The 23054-nt window shown below is 44.5% G+C and overlaps 1 protein-coding gene across 8 annotated transcripts in view; it reads left to right on the forward strand.

The window, feature by feature from the left end:
* sox6 (SRY-box transcription factor 6) overlaps positions 1–23054 on the forward strand; it is a 651687-nt gene that overhangs the window by 292582 nt on the left and 336051 nt on the right. For all 8 annotated transcript variants that reach the window (XM_033038493.1, XM_033038492.1, XM_033038491.1 and 5 more), the window contains one exon: positions 15036–15246. In XM_033038493.1, the coding sequence (XP_032894384.1) occupies positions 15036–15246 (211 nt within the window). The remainder of the gene's footprint in view (positions 1–15035; positions 15247–23054) is intronic.

A 23054-nucleotide genomic window follows, 5' to 3' on the forward strand; every position in this document is an offset into this window, starting at 1 on the left:
CGACCTGACCTGAAATACTTTGCCCTTATCGCAAACAATGGTCTTTGATATTTCCATCCTGGGAAAAAGGTTGCCACAGGAGACCGTTGGTGGATATTTTTAAGGCAGAGATAGATAGATTCTTGATTAGTACGGGTGTAAAGGGTTATGGGGAGAAGGCAGGAAAATGGGGTTAGGAGTGATAGATCAGCCATGATTGAATGGTGTAGATTTGATGGGCCGAATGGCCTAATTCTGCTCCTATCACATTACATTATGACCTATCTATGCCTCTTGTAGTTTTATATGTTTTTATCAGGCATTCACTCAACTTCCAACATTCTGGAGATAATAATGCTCACTCTCATAGTTGATACCCTCTAATCCAAGACGTGTTCTGACAAACCTCTTCCGAACACTCTTCAAAGCCCCCACACCCATCCTGTAATGGGGTGACCAGAACCGAAACATTGAAGCAATGACTGTGCTGCACCTTATCGTGGCTGACTTCGAGCGGAATACAAGGTTTGCTTTTCCATTCCAGATAAAATATGGGCCTGCAGTCTGCGGAAACTTGTACAGGGTATTCAATCAGATTAGTGCTTCCTGAACTCATTGTGAATTCTGCAACTGGTGCCAAACCCCTTGACCTCCAATTCTCACTCCTCCTTTGAGTCATCCTTTGGTTACCTGCCCAAAAATGTAGTTACGTGGCTGAGCGTTCAATTCTGCATGATAATGCTTATCTTGGCTGTTTTATAACATTCAACTTGCTGTAGAAATATAAGAGGCTATTAATCATCATTAAGTCTCATAGAGAGTCATACAGCACGGAAACAGGCCCTTCGGCCCAACTTGCCCATGCTGACCAAGATGCCCCATTTTTTAACCTCTATTTGACCTATATCCCTCTAAACATTTCCAATCCATGCACCTTTCCAAATGTCTTTTAAATGTTGTTACAGTATCTGCCTCCTCAGGCAGCTTGTTCCATACACCCAGCACCCTCTCAATGAAAAAGATGTCCCTCAGGTAGCCACTAAATCTTTCCCCTCTCACCTTAAACCTATGTCCTCTGGTTCTTGATTCCCCTATTCTGGAGACTGTGCATTCATCTCTATACCTCATGATTTTATACACAATGTATAATGAGATGCTCTTGTTGATACCCTTATTCTGATGTTAAATGACCACCCTCTGCAGAATGCCTGTGTGAATTAAACACAGGGCGATAACTCGGCACCTGACTGCTCACAAAAAGAGAACAGTTGTGATCCTGGTATCTCCAGGATTGCCAGTCACGGAAAACCATTGGCATCGGCAGGGATTCAGACAGTGATCCAGACGGCACTGGTCTGTTCATCTGCAAAAAGCAATCCCGTGTATTCCAACAGTGCCTTAGTAAAATGAAAAATTAATTTGTGGTAATTAACTGTCAGAAGAAACATTCAAAGAGTGACTGCCAAAAAAACACAGCACTGTCTGACGGTGTTCTCTGAGCCCCAACATGACCCAGTTCTGGGGCGAAATAGACACAAAGTGCTGGAATAACTCAGCGGTCCAGGCAGCATCTCTGGAGAACATGGATGGGTGATGTTTTGGGTCGGGACCCTTCTTCAGACTGAAGCCATTATCACTTGCCACACTTGGTCCTCCCCCCACTTCTTGGCGGAGGTGTTCGGCGAAACGATCGGCAAGCCTATGCTTGATCTCACGGATGTGGATCAGCTGACATCTAGAGCAGCTGCTGCAATAGATGAGGTTGTAGGAGATGCACCGATGTAGATCAGCTGACATCTAGTTCCGATGTAGATCAGCTGACATCTAGGGACCTGCATCTCCTCCAACCTCAAGTTAATATAGGAAAAGAAGAGGAAAATGTGAAGGGCAGCCATTATATTCCATGTGCCAAATTTCATGTTGAAAAAGAAAGTTTATAAATGTGCAGAAACTAAACTCTATGAAGTGTTCACAACACTGTATTCCGTGAAGAAAGAACTGCAAATGCTGGTTTACAAAAAAAACCCACATAAAGTGCTGGAGTAACTCAGCGAGTCAGGCAGCATCTCTGGAGAACATGGATAGTTTCGGGTCAGGACCTTTCTTCAGTCTGATGAGAAACATCATCTATCCATGTTCTCCAGGAATGCTGCCTGACGCGCTGAGTTACGCCAGCATTGTGTGTCCCATGTACTGTACTACATAAGTTGTTACCAGAGGCATCAAATGTTGCCAGATGAACAACAACTCAGGAAAATATACCCTGAGTGCAGTCTGCTGGTTTTCCAATGTAGAGAACAATCAGTGTATGTCTTGTCCAGTATACAGTACATGCTGAAGAACACACTGTAGCTTGTTCCTGCTGCTTCGGCAGTATAATCGGGAAATAAATGCCATAGTACTGGAGCCTCCCACCATTGTCCCAGTGTCAAATCCCCCGGGCTGCATGCTTCAAAGTCAGATAATTTTCAATGGAATCTGCTCCGAGGGGAGACAATTGCCTAAATTGATCTGCTGGACATGAGGTCGTCTTTGCAACTTTGTGACTACAATACAGTGTGTCTTTGCAAATGTTATACACTTCTAGGACAGGGTTTGAGGGTGGCGCAGCGGTAGAGTTGCTGCCTTACAGCGCCGGAGACCCGGGTTCGATCCTGACTCCGAGTTCTATCGGTACATAGTTTGTACGTTCTCACTGTGAATGCGTGGGTTTTCTCCAGGTGCTCCGGTTTCCTCTCACACTTCAGACAAGCAGGTTTGTAGGTTAATTGGCTTTGGCAAGTTGTAAAATTGTCCCTAGTGTGTCAGATAGAGCTAGTGTACGGGGTGATCACTGGTCGGCACGGACTCGATGGGCCGAATGGCCTGTTTCTATGCTGGATCTCTAAAGTCTAACGGCTGATAACCGACTGGCTCTGGTGGGCGGAAGAGCTAAATTACACGAAGATAATGAGTTGGGAAATTTGATTTTGTTTTAAGATATGACATAATTTTCTTCGATAAGAGTGAAGAGGAAATACTTTGAACAAAAAGTAATTCCCTTCGACTTTCCTTTAAGAGATTGTCGTTAGCAACAATGTTGTTAACGTCTATGCCGTGAGTATTTATCAAAAAGCCAGTTGTATTTCACCAGTAAGGATCACCTTACATAGTTTGTGAATTGTGAGACCAAATTCACCATAAAATTATAAATAAATATTAGAACATTTTAGTCTATACTCGCTGAATAGAATGATTTAAGCTGGTAAACCTCGAAATAACAATGTTGGAATTTTGCCCCTGGCCATATACTTTCATCATCTGGCTGATTGCATTACCTATCATATATTCAGTGAATTGGTTGTATATTACTGTATATAATGGCTTCTATTGTTCTTGCTTCAGTGTTACAAATATTTTCATTAAGCACCTATCATTCCCATTGTATCTCTCTTCAGAGATTATGTTGACTGGGTTTTTACATACTGCCTTGAGATAATGCATGGTTAAATAATTGAGATTGCTTTGAGAAAAAATGTTGCATTGAGAATGTAAGAATTTTCTTTCAGTCCTGTGCTGAATGAGTTCAGAACACTTTAGAAATCTTCACTAATAATATCACTTGAAATATTCTTGTATCGTGCCATGATATAAAGAGACGTGTGTCTGAAGAAGGGCCCTGACCCAAACGTCACCTGTTCTCCAGAGGTGCTGTAGATAGACACAAAATGCTGGAGTAACTCAGCCGAACTATTCTCTGGATAGGAGGGTGACAACATGGATCGAGACCCTTCTTCAGAAGAGTTTCGACCCGAAATGTCACCCATTCAGTCTGAAGAAGGTTGTCGATCCTAAACGTCACCCATTCAGTCTGAAGTGAGGTCTCGACCCGAAACATCACCCATTCCTTCGATCCAGAGATACTGCCTGTGCTGCTAGGTTACTCCAGCATTTTGTGTCTGTCTTTGGTGTAAACCAGCATCTGCAGTTCCTTCCTGCACTTCCCCAGAGATGCTGCCTGAATCACTGAGCTACTTCAATACTTTGGGAGTGTTCATTTGTGGGAGGAGTCAGATAGTCCCCAGAAATCCAATAGGGATTCAGACAATAATTTTGTGCTTAGAAATTTGTGGAGGAGATGTTGAATTTGCTGCTGATGGGAATGGAACATATGAACAATGTGGATGTATTTAAAGGAAGCTAAATAATCAAATGGGGCTGATCTTAATGCTGGCTTCACTGGAAGCATGAAGATGAAGAAAGATAGAAAGAGGCTTGTACACAAGATAAACATTAACATCTAATGGTTAGGAATTGGCCTTTGATGTTGATTCTCTAACATTCTTTGCATTTTCCCTTGAGTTATTATAATATAGTCTATGTCGAAGGCTAGAATTTATACTGTTTGTAATCGGAGTAAAAGAAAAGTGCCAATGTAAAATTAGAGCACTGAAGATATCATGGATAAGCTAGGGTACTGTCCGATTCACCTCTAGCCCATTGTGGACATTGGACTTTGTCTCTGGACCTGATGCGCTACAATGCTGAGAACTATATTCTGCACTCTGTATCTTCCCCTTTGCTCTACCTATTGTTCTTGAGTTTTAACTGATTGTATCTATGTGTATAGGGCAGCACAGGGGTGCAGCAGTAGAGTTGCTGCCTCACAGTGCTAGAGACCCAGGTTCTATCCTGACCCTGGTGCTGTGCTGACTATGCTGACTGAGTTTGGATGTTCTCCCTGTGACCATGTGGGTTTTCTCCGGGTCCTTCGGTTTCCTCCCACACCCCAAAGATGTGCAGACCTGTAGGTTAATTGGCTTTGGTAAAATTGTAAATTGTTCTTAGTGTGTAGGATAAAGTTGGTGTGCAGGGTGATCGCTGGTCTGCACGGACTTGGTGGGCTGAAGGGCCTGTTTCCGCGCTGTGTCTCTAAAGTAAATCTGATCCCAGTGAATAGCATGCAAAACAATGCTTTTCACTGTACCTTGGTACACATGGTACTAATAATAAACCTAAACCATGGATGATCCTTTGGAGTTTGGTAGATTTTCAATAGAATCAGAGTAGCAGAATAAACTCATGATAAAGAAAGCAACAGTACAGCCCTCCATACATGCCCTATGCATTCTGGCACGATACCGATTTCAGCACAAACTTGTCCCTTTCCCTTGGATTCAATGGAGTTTTATTTTTTCATCGGCCTGATGGTAAATGTGCTTCCTTATTACCTTCCCAAAAACTTTAATCAGGCTGGCCAGACAATAATTTAAATCAAAAACTCTGGTAATACTCAGTGGATCAGGCAGCATCTGTGGAGAGAGAAAAGGAGCTTCAGTAATGGCAGATGATGAACAACAGTGGAGGCAGCACAGGCCCCTGACATACAACAGGTCACAGGCCAGTGACTGATCCTAACCCTATGAAGTCCAGTCCAGCAGACACTTCCAGCAGCACGGGATCCAGACCCTCGAGATCATGGGCCGAGAAACAAACATAAATTGGTCAACTGGCCATAGGAAGCGGGTAGAGAGGAAATGGAAGGGTTACAGACACGAGATCGCAATGGCCTTAACCTGGCATAAGCTCAAATATAGGGTGCACCCCAACTGACTCCTACTAATCTACAGAAGGGCAAGTGTAAAGGCAAGTAGATTGGAACAAAGGTAATGAGACTGTGGGCCAAACCAAACGGGCAGTACATGGTGAAAAGGAATCTCCAGGGGGAGATCATTGAGCACCAGAGGGCATTTTTTCCCACTGCCCAATAAATGATAACCTAAGAGAGACACAAAGCTAGCGGGACAGGCAGCATCTCTGGAGAGAAGGAATGGGCGACGTTTCGGGTTGAGACCCTCCTTCAGTAAATGATAACCTAATCCTAGACTGATAGGACAGCTCAGCAATGTAACAAGGGGGGAGTAGTACAAACCTGGCAGTGGACACATCCAGCAGCACAGGGCCCAGTCTCTCAAGTTCCTGGGCCAAGAAACAAACATGAATTGGTCAACCCATCACAGGAAGAGGGCAGAGAGAAATGCATTGAGGCACTACAGACCCAGTCACCGAACAGTGTTATCCAGACATTGGTCTAAACCAGAGGTAGACCCAGGCTGACTCCTACTAGGGCCAGGATAAGGCCAGTAGATTTGGATGAAGATAATGAGACCATGGGCCAGTACAAAGTGGCAGTACATGGGGATAACACATCTCAAGCCGTGATTCCAGTGAGGACCAGAGAGAAATTTGTCCCATTGTCCAGAAAATGACACCCTAACCCAATCAGGAAAACAGCCCTCCACTACTGACCTCTGCATCTGTCACTGAGCCATTTTGAATCCAGTTGTCCAGCTCACCTTGGACCTCATTTTTAGTTTAATTTAGTTTAGTTTACTGTCTGGTGTACCGAGGTGCAGTAAAAATCTTTTTGTTGTGTGCTAACCAGTTAGCGGACTGTACATGATTACTATTGAGCCATCCACTGTGTACAGATACAGGATAAAGGGAATAACGTTTAGAGCAAGATAAAATCCAGTAAAGTCTGACTGAAGATAATTGGCCTCTGTAAATTGCCCCTCATGTATAGGGACTGGATGGGAAAGTGCGATAACATAGAACTAATGTGCGGGTGATCAATAGTCAACGTGGCCTCGGTGGGCCGATGGGCCTGTTTCGATGCTGTATCTCTAAACTAAACTAAACCAAGCTAAAGTAAACATGATTGATTGCTGAAAGAAACAGCATGGAAACAGCCCCGTCTACCCACCACACCAACCATCGATCGCCCGTTCACACTAGGTCTGTGTTATCCCACTTTCCCATCCACTCCCTACACACTGGAGCAGGGGTGGGGAACCTTTTCATGTTGGAAGGCCGCATTAATTTAGTTGTAATCTAATAAGGCCGCATCCAAGAAACTTCAATTAGATATACTTCAAAATGTACATTATTTTGTAAAAAAATAACTACTATGTACTAACTTCAAGAAAATGAAAAGAAAAATTAATTCTAAAGTTAACTAACCTTTTAATGACTTTGTTGTGACTGCTATTTGTGGGAAAGCATTTGAATATTTGGTTGCAACATGGAGGTACGCAGTTTCAGCTGATCTTCTGGATGGGTATCCGTCATTTGTGACCTTAAGGGGGTTCTTGATTTGGTTTTGGTAGGAGAATGCAGATTCGCAGCAATAAGTGGTTGAAAAGCAAGAAAGCATTTTTCGTGCATGTCAAAGTTAACATACATTCTAGAGGCACATTAGAACTAAATCATGAGCATAACAGGTGTTAAAATAGCCCTCATGACTTACTAATGTTTAAATTGTGGCCGTCAGTCGGGGAGGATTATTTCGTTGAACTTCTTTTACTCTTTGGTATTTGAAATACGTTCATTTTAAGATTAAAATAAAAATAATAAAGGACGAACAAAAACATATTAATAAAAATACAAGGATTTGTTCTACAAAATTTGGATTCATTCAAAAGGCCGCACTTAATGGCCTAGAAGGCTGCAGGTTCCCCACCCCTGCACTAGAGGCATGTTTACAGAATGCCAATTGACCTACAAACCCGCATGTCTTTGCGATGTGGGAGGAAATAGAAGGAAGCCCACCCGGCTACAGGGAGTACATGTTAAGCCCACACACAGACAACCTCCGAGGTCTGGATGGGCCCTGAGACTCTGGCGCTGTGAGGTAGCAGGTCTATTCGCTGCACCACTGTGCCTCCGTACATTCACGTCATAGGCAATATCTTGTGTTCTGGCTTGTACTCGTTTCATAGTGTGTGCGGCAAGGTGGCACAGTGGTGGAGTTGCTGCTTTACAGTGCCAGAGATCCGGGTTCAATCCTGACTACAGGCGCCATCTGTATGGAGTTTGTACATTCTCCCCGTGATTTGCGTGGGTTTTCTCTGGTTTTCTCCCACACACCAAAGACGTACAGCTTTGTAGGCTAACTGGCTTCGATAAAATTTGTAAATTGTCCCTAGTGTGTGTTGGATAGTGTTAGTGTGTGGGAATCAGTGGTTGGTGCGGACTCGGTGGGCCAAAGGGCCTGTTTCCGCGCTGTATCTCTAAACTAAACAATAAGTGCCTTACCCATCTCTTGAAGGAGAAGCCATACCTTACACCTCCAAACACTGGGATAGAGGGTGGACCTGTATGATTGTGGAACAATGGTGGCTGCACTTTGTGGTCAGGCCATGCACTGCGAATGAAATTACCCATACACCAAAACAGCCAACATTCACTCGGGAGATTACTGCATTCCTGCATGTTTAGAAGGATTATCTGTCTTGGATTACAGCCAATCCTTCTCCTCCTTTCTTTACTTGGATTTATCTTTTATGTCTGTTCAACTCTTAAAGGTTCAGTAACCACAGACTGGACAATAAAGGTGTTTGTGGAATCTGTGGAACCAGCTAATAATGTGAAATTATAGGCAATTGCTGGCATTTAAGGGCTGGAAGGCTTGCACATAACAATGAGATCGTTTTTGCAGTGACTTCTGTGTAATAGCTGGACGATCAGAGGTCTCTTTTACTTTGCTGTAGCCAAAACCACGCTGAATCATGCATGCACAAAGCCAATTAGCTGTCCATCCTACCCACAACTCTTTGGGTCAAAACAGAAGGTGCTGGAGGAACTCAGCGGGTTGGGCAGCATCTGTGGAGGGAATGGACGGGCAAGGTTTTGGGTCGGTGACCCTTCTTCAGACCATCTTCAGTAGTTTCAAGAAGGGACACAAAAATGCTGGAGAAACTCAGCGGGTGCAGCAGCATCTATGGAGCGAAGGAAATAGGTAACGTTTCGGGCCGAAACCCTTCTTCAGACTGATGGGGGGTGGGGGCGGGGAGAAGAAAGGAAAAAGGAGGAGGAGGAGCCCAAGGGCTGAGGGAGAGATGGGAAGGGGAGGAGACAGCAAGGGCTGGCAAAATTGGGAGAATTCAATGTTCATGCCCCCAGGATGCAAACTCCCCAAGAAGGGTCCTGATCCAAAACATCGCCTGTTCATTCCCTTCCACAGATGCTGCCTGACCACCTGAGTTCCTCCAACACTTTGTGTTTTGCTTAAGATTCCAGCATCTGCAGTCTTTTGCGTCTCCATATTCGGGTCCATTGGTATCAACAGTACAGATGGGCATGACCCACGTCAAAAGTGTTTTATTGTCATATGTCCCAAAATGGAACAATGACATTCTTACTTTCAGCAGCGCAAGATATATTACTCAGTAAAACTGATGCCATTACACACACGCTTGCACACACACACGCTCGCACACACACCATAGATGAATGTCTATAAGTTTGTGATCTGACTTCATGTTTGAAATGGCAATGTCCTCAATGGCTGAAGTCTTTCATTGAATATAATGGGTGTGAACCCAATTCTCCCTATCCCGTTCCACTTTCCACCTACCCTTTCACCTATACCCACTTTCACCTTCCATTTTCCTCTGGCTTCACACTTCACTTCTCTCATCACATGGCCTTTTGTCCTATCCTCTGGCCTTTGTCCACCCATCTGACAATGAACCCCCGCCTCACCTGTATCCACCAATCACTCACCAGGCTTTGTCCCGCCCCCACCTCACTCTTCCAGATTTATCCCCCCTACTCCAATCAGTCTGTAGAAGGGTCCCTCCAGAGAGGCTGCCTGACCCACTGAGTTACTCCAGCACTTTGTGGCTTTTTTTTGTTGTAAACCAGCATTTGCAGTTCCTTGCATCGGCATCGAATGTTATCATTTTGCCATCTCGGAATTCAATGCAGATGTGAACCAGGATTAATCTGGCAAAAGTACGATGACGGCAATACAGAATAACATAGAGGATAATGGAATTCCGAGCTAAATGTTGGTTTGTCCCAGTAGAAAGGAAAATAAACTCCAGAGATGGTTTTAATGCATCCCAGCCGTACAACTGAAAGACAACCACAACTGAACCACTGCGACATGATACAATTAATACTCTTTAATTAAAATGTTGAAATAAAGGTAATTAAAAGATGCGTCTGCCTGTGCCCATTATCTCTGGTTAGGAATTATCCCAAGATGTCTGTACTTGCTTGTGCTTTGAGGGTCTGTGTGATACCTCCGTGGTTGCAAATGATAGGAGTGCTCAGTAGTCGGAGAAGCCCACACTAATCTGGGCAGAATTAAGCTCTTTGTAATTAACTGAGCAATATTACTCATATGGGAGTGTGCTGTCTTAAATTGAAAAAAGCACTTATTTGCACTGAGCAGAAGCTAGCAGAAGCTGGGAAGTCTACAGGGAACTGGCTATGGTTTATTTTGACTACTAATTTCCCAGTTGCACTCTCAATTCTAATATGTATGTGTGATTATTCCAATGTAAGGGGAAAAATGTACAATTGATGGCAAAGCCCTTAACAGCTTTGATGTACAGAGAGATCTTTGGGTCCATGTCCATAACTCCATAAGTCTACACAGGACATGCAGCTAGAGTGGGAAGAATGCATATTGTTTAGAATTAAAATTATCTTGACGTATACCAAGGTATGGTTAAAAGCTTTGTTTTGCATGCCATCCAAACAGATACTGTACCATACATTGATACAATCAAGTCCAACTCATGTACAATATGTCGAGCAGAGGGGAAGACACAGAGTGCAGAATATAGTTCTCAGGATTCAGTTCCATAGACAAAGTCCAATGTCCGCAATGGGGTAGAGGTGAATTGGACAGCACCCTAGCTTGTGGATGGACCGTTCAGAAGCCCGATAACAGAGGCTGTACCTGTGTCTGGTAGTCCGCATCTGTTTTCAAGCATCTGTGCCTTCTGGACATTTTGGAGTAACTTCTGTCATCATAGAAACATAGAAACATAGAAAATAGGTGCAGGAGGAGGCCATTCGGCCCTTCGAGCCAGCACCGCCATTCATTGTAATCATGGCTGATCATCCCCTATCAATAACCCGTGCCTGCCTTCTCCCCATATCCCTTGACTGCACTAGCCCCTAGAGCTCTATCTAACTCTCTCTTAAATCCATCCAGTGACTTGGCCTCCATTGCCCTCTGTGGCAGGGAATTCCATGGAATGTTTTTATATCCGCCTGCGAGAGCTGGTTTCAATGGTTCACCTTGTGAGATGGCTCTTCACACGTTCCCTTAAGAGTTGGCACAGTGGTGGAATGGTAGAGTTGCTGCCTCACAGTGGCATAGACCCGGCTTCCAGCCCGTCTGTGCAGAGTTTACACATTTACCCCGTGACTGTGTGGGTTTTCTCAGGGTGCTCCAGTTTCCTCCCACACTCCAAAGATGTGTAGGTTTGTAGGAGGTTAATTGGCCTCCGTAAATTTCCCCTAGTGTATAGGGAGTGGATGAGAAAGTGGGATATTAGTGTTTTTAAAAAACTGGTAAAAAATGATCAAATTGCCTCTACACTGTAGGATAGAACTAGTGTATGGTTGATCGCTGGTTGGCATGGACTCTGTGGGCCAAAGAGGCCTGTTTCCACGCTGTATCTCTAATCTAAACTAAGTTAGCCAGATCGCAAATCTTCCAAGTAGGGTTTTGGAGGTACGAGGGTTGAGAATGTTACAGTTTCAGTTTGAGATTAGTTTGCTCCTTTAAGTCTCTTGTTGGCCCGGTTTACTCTGCCAGCTCCTGGCTATACAACACGATCTTATGTAACTGCTTGCTCCACATATGTCAGTAGGCAGACACACAGTGAGAACAGATGCACTCGTTCAACACCATCGGCAGCTTTTGTCAGTGAGTCTGCCTTCAGGGAACAATGAAGTTCTGCAGAGCTCCGATCTCAGTAGACCTTTAAAAACAATATTAATCCAATCAACAACATTCAATAGATATAGATTTAATAAATTGGAGGTTTGCTGAGATCTAATTTAGTTGTGTCATTGTCGGCGGCTCCGCATACGGAGGGGCTTGGCGTTGGGTTGTACGAGCAACACCGTGTGTTACTTAACCTCGCATGAAAGATGCAATATTTGGCTTGGTCGTAGTGTCAAAGAACACCCATAGCTTGAGTTGCTGCGTGGCACACCCGTGAAACCCGTGCGTCGAGATTGGATCTCACTTCTCGACGAGTGCTGAGAGAGCTGTTAATCTCAGGAAACACTCAGAACTGTGCAAAATCATCCTTCGCATTTTATCTGGAAGAAAATCTTCTTCGCAGAGATCATCACTGAAAGCCTGTTCATGCCGATTATCAATACTTTATTTTGCATTTACCCTAATTCCATTTTCACAGAACTTTTATGGCTTTAATGTAATAAGAATCGGGCCAATTTAGTTTGCAAAATTCACAAGAGACTTGCCCCTGGCTTTCTGGATGAAACCATCATCGGCACGATCGCCTGAGTTAAGTTCCTGACATGTTCTGTGCAATGTCATTATTACAAGAGCTTGTTGTCAGCAAAACCCCCCATTGATCACAGACTGACGATGAATGAGGCAGAAGATAGATACAAAGTGCTGAAGTAACTCTGCAGGTCGGGCAGCATCTCTGGAGCAAAGGAATAGGTGGCGTTTCTGGTCTAGACCCTTCTTCAGACTGAGTGCGGGGGGGGGAGGGGGGGGGGGAGGGAAATTAGAGGTACTGTATGAAAAGGTACGGAACAAATCAGAGCCGGCACCAATGACTCCAGAAAGGTAGTGCCCACAATGGTCCATTGTTGGCTGTGGAAGAGATGATAACATTGGGGAACGTACAGTGAAACTAGCAGGATGATTAGGGTGGGGGAGGGATAGATTGATAGGGAATGCAAGGGTTATTTGAAATTAGAGAAATCAAATTCATACCACTGGGTTGTAAGCTGACCAAGTGCAATATGAGGTGCTGTTCCTCCAATTGGCATGTGTTTTGTGACCTTTGCAGTTTTTTGTGTCAATCTTCGATGTAAACCAGCATCTGCAGTTCCTTGTCCCTAATGAGGCAGTCTAGGGCCTCAACCCACAACCTAGCACCGTCCGGGCAATTGATGATTGATATAAATATTATGTAGGCAGCAACTGCAGATGCTGGTTCATACCGAAGATTGACACAAAAAGCTGGAGTAACTCAGCAAGGTCAGGCAGCATCTCTGGAGAAAAGGAATAGGTGATGTTTTGGGTCGGAACTCTTCTTCAGACTTCTCCATTGATTGAAATATTGATTGAAATGGTTGAAAGATGCAGCATGGAAACAGGTCTTTCGGCCCAACGAGTCCATGCTGACCATCGATCACCCCTTCACACTAGATCTATGTTATCCCACTTTCTCATCCACTCCCTCCATCCATTGTCACTGTAGAGGCAATTTACAGAGGGCCATATAAACCTGCACGTCTTTGGGATGTGGGAGGAAACCGGAGCAACTGGAGGAAACCCACTGGGAGAACGTGCAAACTCCACGCAGACAGTACCCGAGGTCAGGATCGAAACCGGGTGTCTGGCTCTGCGAGGCAGCGGCTCTACCTGCTACACCACTGTGCCGCCACTGGTGACATCACTGGTTTAAACCAGCAACAGATTTGCTTGGGTTGTCAGTTGATTCAACATCCTGCATTAACTTGCAATTTATTATCAAGTTTGTCACGCTTTATTATCAAGTTTGTGATGCTTTTCTGGGTATAGGGCAGAGATGGTTGAAAGAAAAACATTACTTCTGTACTAAAATGGAGAGCCTCCAGAATTTCACAGCAGGATGATGGCAACCCAGTAAAGGAATAGATATGGAAAAATATTCACCCAGTGAAGATGATCCACTCAAAGATATATTTTTTAAATTGTAAATATGATAGTCACAGCTGCAGTAACCCGGGTTTAATCCTGATCTGTAGTGATGTCTGTGTGGAGTTTGCATGTACACTTTCTCTCAACATAAATTGGCAGAGGAGCTTAAATTGCCAGGTATCATCATAAACATATATGTGTGTGTGTGTGTGTGTATATATATATACAACATTTATGCGTGCGTTTGTATATAAATGTATGTATGTATATATAATATGTGGGTATGTATAAAATATATATATATGTGTGTGTGTGTGTGTATATATATATATAAAAACATTTCTTCTCGTTTATTATATTGTTTACAGTGTACAACTATGTTTACATATTCTGTTGTGCTGCTGCAAGTAAGAACTGCTATCGTGTTGGTTTCCACTGGATGCTCTGGTTTCAGCTTCACATGCTAAAGACATAGGAAGCTGGTAGGCTTAATTGGCCACTGTTCAGCCTGATAACAGAGGGGAAGAAGCTGTTCCTATGTCTGGTGGTGCGCACATTCCAGCTTTCCACTTTCCAGCACTTTCCAGGTACATTCTGCCTGAAGGGAGTGTTGAGAAGAAGGAATGATTGGGGTGCGACAAGTCTTTGATTATGTCAGCTGCTTCTCCAAGCCAGTGTGAAATATAGATGGTGTCTATGGTGGGAATTCTGGTCTCTGTGATAGACTGAGCTACATCTACAAATCTCTACAATTTCTTCTGGTTCTAGGCAGAACTGTTTCCCATAACAGCATTTTAAAGATATTTTTCGACTGGGACATGGATAGGAAATGTCGAGAGGGATATGAGCCCAATGGGACTAGATTGGATGTGGCATCTTGGTCGGCCTTGATAGGGTCTGAAGAATGTCTGAAGAAGGGTCTTGACCCAAAACGACACCCATTCCATCTCTCCAGAGATGCTGCCTGTCCCGCTGAGTTACTCCAGTTTTTTGTGTCTATCTTCAGTTTAAACCAGCATCTGCAATTCCTTCTTACACTAATCAAGAATTTGCCTATCTCTGCCTTAAAAATATCCACTGACTGGGCCCCCACAGCCCTCTGCGGCAATGAGTTCCACAGATTTACTACACTCTGACTAAAGAAGTTCCTCCTCACCTCCTTTCTAAAAGAGTGCCCTTTAATTCTGAGGCTATGACCTGGGGTCCTAGACTCTCCCACCAGTGGACACATCCTATCCACATCCACTCTATCTACGCCTTTCATTATTCTGTGAGTTTCAATGAGGTCCCCCCTCGACCTTCTAAACTCCAGCGAGTAGAGGCCCAGTGCCCTCAAACGCTCACTTTATGCTAACCCACTGTTTCTTCTCTCTTTCAACAGGATAGTGACAACAACAAGGTCTGTTCCTTGTACTCCTTCCGCAATGCAACTACCTCACCACACAAGCCAGATGAAGGAGGCCGAGATCGCAGTGACGTGATCTCTGGGGCAGCGTTTGGAACGCCCGAACGGCGCAAAGGAAGCTTAGCTGACGTAGTGGACACTCTCAAGCAGAAGAAGCTGGAGGAGATGACAAAGACCGAGCAAGACGGTAGGCCTGGCTTCATTCATTCTCCCTCTCCAGTTCATAAGTGGTGAGCAGGACCATCTCCAAGACCAGGACTAGACACAGTGGATATGGAGAGGATTTTTCCACTAGTGGGAGAGTCTAGGGCCGAGGGCACAGCCTCAGAGTAAAAGGACGTACCTTTGGAAAGGAGATGAGGAGGAATTTCTTTAGACAGAGAGTGGTGATTCTGTGGAATTCATTGCCAGCGGAGGCCAAGATATTGGGTATTTTTAAGTGGAGATTGACAGGTTCATGATTAGTGAGAGTATCAAGACAACATCAGCAACATTGAATTTGCACAAGGAACTCAGAATAAAAGGACGTACCTTTAGAAAGGAGATGAGGAGGAATTTCTTTCAGCAGAGGGTGATGAATCTGTGGAATTCATTGCCACAGACGGCTGTGGAGGCTGTCATTGGGTATTTTTAAGATGGAGATGATAGATTAGTGATTTGTAGCAGTTATGGGGAAAAGGCAGTAGAATAGGGTTGGGAGGGAAAGATAGACCAGCTATGATTGAATGGTGTAGTAGACTCGATGGTCCGAATGGCCAAACTTTGCTAATATGCCTTATGGTCATATTTTGGTTGAGGAGTGATATTGAGGTAGTTATAATGGATGGTTGCTGTAGTAATAATGCTTTGTGATCCATTAGGGAGTTCAAGGTCCATTGGAGTGTTTAGTTTGCATCCCTTGTTGATATATTGCTGACATCATGGAATACCAAAATTCTTCGATCCTCACTCCACCTTAGTTATTTTTGAGTAGCTTCAGGCTAATAAGACTGATCTTATCTATAATTTACAATTTCATGCCAACAAAAAAGATGTTGCACCGTATCATTCATGTTTCGCGTCTGTGATTGTGTGGACAGTCTCAACAACTAATTCACATCCGTGACTAACTGGGTAGAGCAAGAGAAGTTTCAGAGAACCTCTATGTCAATGTATAGATAAAACTCTTTTGAATCAGCAGTTATAGCAGTACAGTTGTATCAATGACTCAGTAGCGCAGCGGTAGATGTGCTGCATTACAGCGCCAAGACCCGGGTTCGATCCTGACTACGGAGTTTGCACGCTCTCCCTGTGATCTGTGTGGGGTTTCTCTGGGTGCTCCAGTTTCCTCCCACACTCCCACGAAGACATGCAGGTTTTGCATGTTGTAAATTGTAAATTGTAAATTGTAAATTGTCCCAAGTGTGTAGGATAGAAGGATGAGAGGCGATCTCCTTGAAACATATTAGATTGTTAAGTGCTTGGACACACTAGAGGCAGGAAACATGTTCCCGAAGGTACACAAAAATGCTGGAGAAACTCAGCGGGTGCAGCAGCATCTATGGTGCGAAGGAAATAGGCGACGTTTCGGGCCGAAACCCTTCTTCAGACTGATGGGGGGTGGGGGGGAGAAGGAAGGAAAAAGGGAGGAGGAGGAGCCCGAGGGCGGGGGGATGGGAAGAGACAGCTCGAGGGTTAAGGAAGGGGAGGAGACAGCAAGGGCTAGCAAAACTGGGAGAATTCAACGTTCATGCCATCCGGACGCAAGCAACCCAGGCGGAATATGAGGTGCTGTTCCTCCAATTTCCGGTGTTGCTCACTCTGGCAATGGAGGAGATCCAGGACAGTGAGGTCGGATTGGGAATGGGAGGGGGAGTCCCCCCCACCCCCCATCAGTCTGAAGAAGGGTTTCGGCCCGAAACATCGCCTATTTCCTTCGCTCCATAGATGCTGCTGCACCCGCTGAGTTTCTCCAGCATTTTTGTGTACCTTCGATCTTCCAGCATCTGCAGTTCCTTCTTGAACAACATGTTCCCGATGTTGGGGGAGTCCAGAACCAGGGGCCACAGTTTAAGAATAAGGAGTAAGCCATTTAGAACGGAGACGAGGAAACACTTTTTCTCACAGAGAGTGGTGAGTCTGTGGAATTCTCTGCCTCAGAGGGCGGTGAAGGCAGGTTCCCTGGATACTTTCAAGAGAGAGCTAGATAGGGCTCTTATAAATAGCGGAGTCAGGGGATATGGGAAGAAGGCAGGAACGGGGCACTGATTGGGGATGATCAGCCATGATCACATTGAATGGCGGTGCTGGCTCGAAGGGCCAAATGGCCTACTCCTGCACCTATTGTCTATTGTCTATTGATAATGCTAGTGTACAGGGATCGCTGGTCGGCGTGGTCTCGGTGGGCTGAAGGGCATGTTAACGCACAGTATCTCTAAAGTCTACAGTCATAAATAAACGTTGGTATGTTGATTTTCATTTGTAGTGAGCCACTTGTAAATGATGAGTCACAGACAAAGGCAGGAGGAATTAGTTAATAGCTAGCCTTTCCACACAAAAGGCCTTGCTGAATTATAATTTTCGCCTTTTTTGGGAATGAAGAGACTTTTTAAATTGGAGAAATGTCTAATTAAAATCTCTTTATATTGCCTGTCAGGAAAAATATTTTGTAATAAAAATTTATAGTTAGCAGATGCTGGTTTACCAAGGAAAGAATCAAAATGCTGGAGTAACTCAATGGGTCAGGCAGCATCCGTGGAGAAATGTCACCTGTACATTTTCTCCGGAGGTGCTGCCTGACCCGCTGAGTTACTCCAGCATTTTGTATCTATCCCTAGAGAAAATGGATAGGTGGCATTTTGGATCCCGACCCAAAGCGTCACCTGTCCATGTTCTCCAGGGATGCTGCCTAACTCGGTGAGTTACTCCAGCACTTGGTGTCTTTCCCACAGATTGCAGAATATAGTTCTCAGGACTGCAATGTGCTGTAGTACATCAGTTCCATTTTGATACTGGCACTTCTGTCAAAGATTCGAATGACATTTCTGTGCAGGAGAGTTTGCTATTTTAACCCATATCTTCTCCAATGACTTCTAAAGTGGGAGCAGCAAATATGTCCCATTGGGGACCTCTCCCCCAAATCCTTCTGTCTCCTGTATGACAGATCACATCATAAAACTTCTAAGATTGATTTATTATTGGACTCGAATGTCGTGCACTTGTGACACAAGAAACTGGGTTGGATTTTGCCAGATTTATTTTATGTTGGACTCTTAAAACTGATGGACGACCAATCTTCTCTGCTGGATGGATACGCAGGTACTACAAAGTCAGTGCTGTTGTGAGCAGTTTACCAAACACCTCATTAGACTTCGTCAATCAGTTAGATGTCCACAGAGTCCAGACCTACTCAAAATGTCTGAAACTTTCTACAAGGTTCGCAAGGTTAACAACAAGCAATAACAATAATGCCAACTGGAATAGCAATTCACGGGGATTAGATTGCTATACAACTGACGTAGACAAGTTTACAACATCATAGAGGACAGAACAATACAGCACAGGAACTGGCCCTTTGGCCCACAATGTCTGTGCCGAACATGATGCCGAGGTAAACTAACCTCCTCTCCCTGCATTTACATAGAAACATAGAAAATAGGTGCAGGAGTAGGCCATTCGGCACTTCGAGCCTGCACCGCCATTCAATATGATCATAGCTGATCATCCAACACATCCATATCTATCCATTCCCTGAATATCCATGTGCCTAATCCAAATATCTCTTAAATGCCCCTATTGTATCTCCCTCCACCACCACCCCTGGCAGCACGTTCCAGGCACTCGCCACCACCTGTGTAAAAATTATTGCCCTTTGGCATTTCCACCCTGGGAGAAAGGTTCTGACTCTTTCTCCTATCTATGCCTCTCATCATTTTATACACTTCTCTCAGGTTCATTCTGGAGTTCCCTGTTTCTGCCTGTGACCACAAGGGTTTCCTCCAGGTGCTCTGGTTTCCTCCCACATCCCAAGGTTTGTAGGTTAATCTGCCTCTGTAAATTGCCCTTAGTGTGTAGGAAGATGTGAAAGTGGAATAACATTAGTGTGAATGGGTGGTCGATGGCCAACGTGGACTTGGTAGACAGAAGGACCTGTTTCCATGCTGTATCTTTCAAAAATATCCCAAAAAGCAAAAACATTTTAGAAGGGCTGATACCGTAAAGAAAATAGCACTTTTTGCTTATCCCATTACCCTAACTGAGACCCAACCGAAGAAGTTTCCCATCCTGAAATGTCACCTGTCCATGTTCTCCAGAGATGCTGCCTGAGTTACTCCAGCACTCTTTGTGTCATTTATTTCCAACTGTTTCATTCTGCTTTGAATTGAACCTAAGATCTCCTTTCTCTGTGGATAGTTTGCTCACTCGGTGGCTGGTGGCTTTTCCCGCTATCCATTGAGGGAGCTCATGAGTTAGATTTGTTTATTGGAAACAGACCTCTCCGCCCACCGAGATGATGACCCGTACACTAGGGACAATTTACAGAGGGCCAATTATCCTCCAGACTCGTACGTCGGTGGAGTGTGGGAGGGAACCGGAGCGCCTGGAGAAAACCTACATGGTTACGGGGAGAACGTACAAACTCCATGCAGACAGCACCCATAATCTGGATCGAACACGGGCCTCTGGCGCTGTATGGAAGCAACTCTACCGCTGCACCACCTGATGTGGCAAGTGTGCCTTTCCATTTACTCACTGGAACAGGCAGCATCTCTGGAGAGAAGGAATGGGTGATGTTTCAATTTGAGACCCTTTTTCAGACTGAAGAAGTGTCTCGATCCGAAACGTCACCCATTCCTTCTCTCCAGAGATGCTGCCTGTCCCGCTGAGTTACTCTCGCATTTTGTGTCTATCTTCGGTTTAAACCAGCATCTGTAGTTCCTTCTTACACATTTCCATTTACTTGCTGTCCAACAGCATTTGTGATCACCACTACCTGGACTGTCCTGGTCATTGTAGCTGTTAACTTGGCCGTGTGTTACTCAAAGAACATTTTATGTCCATTTTCATTTTAAAGAAAAGGCCATCTTAAAAGATAAATCTTGAGCCATTTATTTAGTTGCCTTGAGTGTGAGCTGGATACCCTTATACTCACTTGGACTAAATGGCCAATGTAGCTCATATTCTTTTTGATAACTGGGACATTTAGTAAATCTGAAAGAGTCTTAAGTGCTTATGACCACAGTAATGAATCAAAATGGCTCCAGAGGACTCAGTTAGCTTGAATTGTCATGTGTTGCAAGAAAATGCTATTCACAGAAAGGGGAGCAAAAGGCCATCATACAGTATTTGCTTTACATATGTTTTATTCATGAGGAGAAACGTGGCTGGTAACTGTCCCCATAACAAAAAAAGATTTAAGTTCATAGCTCCAATTGATTGAAATTGATTGTTAGATGCAGCATGGAACAAGGCCCTTCGCCCACTAAGTCCACACAGACCCGTCCCCTCTAGTTCTGTGTTATCCCACTTTCTCATCCACTGCCTACATGCTAGGGGGCAATTTACAGAGAGCCATTTCACCTACAAACCCGCACGTTTTGGGGATGTGGGAAGAAACCGGAGCACCCAGAGAAAACCCACGTGATCACATGGAGAACATGCAAACTCCACATGGACAGCAACCAAGGTCAGGATGGAACCCGGGTGTCTGGCACTGTGAGGCGGCGGCTCTACCAGTTGTGTGGCTCTATAACGGGGTGATCGCTCGTGGCGCGGACTCGGAAGGCCGAGGGGCCTGTTTCCGCGTGGTTCTCGAAAGTCTAAAATAATTAAAACGAAAAAAACAAAACATATTGAAGCATTAAAATGTACTCGTGCACGCTGAAAACAATGAGACTTTTAATCCACAGTTAAATCAATGATCTGCTGGCTAGCGTTATGAGACCCCTTCATCAGATGGTTGTGATTCTCCAGTTTACATCAGGGTGGGTTTAGCAGGCACGTGAGTTTCTCTGCCCAAGAGTTGGGAAGTCAGAGGGAGTGTGTGCTCTCTCTCTCTCTGGTCTCTGGGGGCAGTGCCGCCATCCCGGTGCCAAGTCCTTGCTGGCGCACAAGACAGTATCTCTGCCTGGACATGGCAGCCCAGGCCTTCTGCTCGGTTAGGTACTTAACATGCGTCTAATCCAAAACTGACCTGCCAACGTTTAACTAGACAATCTGCTCCTCAGAGGGCGAATGTGGAACGTACAACACACAACATGGAACAGTACAATACAGTACAGCACAGCACAGGAACAGGCCCTTCGGCCCACAATGTCCATGTCGAATATGATGCCAGGATAAACTAAGTTCATCTGACTGCAAGTTCAACTAATCCTATTTGAACAGCAAGTGGTAGGTTGCTAGAACATACAGCCCAGGGGTGGTGGTGGAGCTAGATATAATAGTAGTGTTTAAGAGGTGCTTAGATAGGTGCCTAGATATGCAGGGAATGGAGGGATATGGCTCATGTGCAGGCAGAGGGAGATTAGTTTACCTTGGCATATGTTCGGCACAGACATTGTGGGCCATAGGTTGTGTTCCTGTGTTGTACTGTTCTATGTTCTATGTTCTTGCTTTATTTGGAACTTCCAAGTACATACAGCATAGTAAAAATAAGCTAATTAGGGCCTTGGGGTCGTGGCTAATAATTAGAAAGGCTGTCAAAATCCAACAAAGCACTATAAAACAGAATGAAAACTGGTTTCAATATTAGTGTCACAGATACACAGGGCGCATTGGTTTACAACAGTCAGGGTATTGAGTGTAGAAGTTGGGAGGTTAAATTATGGCTGGTCGGCACGGACTCGGTGAACTGAAAATCCTGTTTCCACATTGTATCTCTAAAGTGTGAGCGTCTGAGGTTCTGTTGGACATTAGTTTAAGGTGAGGGGCAACATTTTCACACAGAGAGGGTGGTATGTATATGGAACGAGCTGCCAGAGGAGCTAGATAAGGCAGGTACTATAGCAGCATTTAACAGACATTTGGACAAATGGAATGGTTTAGTGGGATATGGGCCAAACACAGGCAGGTGGGACTAGGTGTAGATGAGGCATCTTGCTCAGCATGTCAAGTTGGGCCGAAGGGCCTGTTTCCCCGCTGTATGACCCTATGACTATATTGGGAACATTTTAAGACATTCCACTTACCATGGCAAATGATTTTCATTGCATCAAATGCTGTGCCTTGCAGTTTAATTGCCCTTGTTAATAGAGGATGTGCATTCAAAATAATCTGGATTAAAATACGCTTTCCACAGGATTTTGTTGTGGACGCTGATTAGTATTATGGGGTGGGGGGGGGGGGGGGGGCAGTAGCTGGGAGAGTGCCCTGAGACACAGAGTTCAGTCATCACCATATGTAGTTCAGTAGATTGTTCAAGCCTGCAGGATTTGCCAGTCACATTGGCTTAAAAACTGATGACTCTGAATTCTCTGGCTGATGCAGCACATAGTTCAGATGCTGCCTTTAAATCCATATGTTGTTATTTTTACAAACTGTTTGCATTTTAACTAGGTTTAATGTAAAGCATTTATATTTTGGATAAACTAAAACAAAAATCTGTTCTGATTGTCGCGAAATGGCAGCGAAGTGGATGCGTTTGCATAATTGTTGGATCTACTGATGATCAATCAAGTATAAAGGGGATAATCGGTTTTTACATTCTAATTATTGTTACCATGTATTGTTCAGTAGATTGCTCAGCACGTTGGAGAATATCCGTGCTGATTTTGGTTCATTTTTCTCCACGCTACAATATTTTTTGGTTTAGAGACACAGCGTGGAAACATGCCCTTCGGCCCATTGAGTCAACGCCAACCATCGATCACCCGTTCACACTCGTTCCACATTATCCCACTTTCTCATCCTATGCTCCCAGGGGCAATTTATAGAGAGCCGCTTAACCTACAAACTCGCACGTCTTTGGGATGTGTGAGGAAAGCGGAGCACCCGGAGGAAACCCATGCGGTCACA

Source organism: Amblyraja radiata, chromosome 20, assembly GCF_010909765.2.
Source record: "Amblyraja radiata isolate CabotCenter1 chromosome 20, sAmbRad1.1.pri, whole genome shotgun sequence".
Taxonomy (NCBI): Eukaryota; Metazoa; Chordata; class Chondrichthyes; order Rajiformes; family Rajidae; genus Amblyraja; species Amblyraja radiata.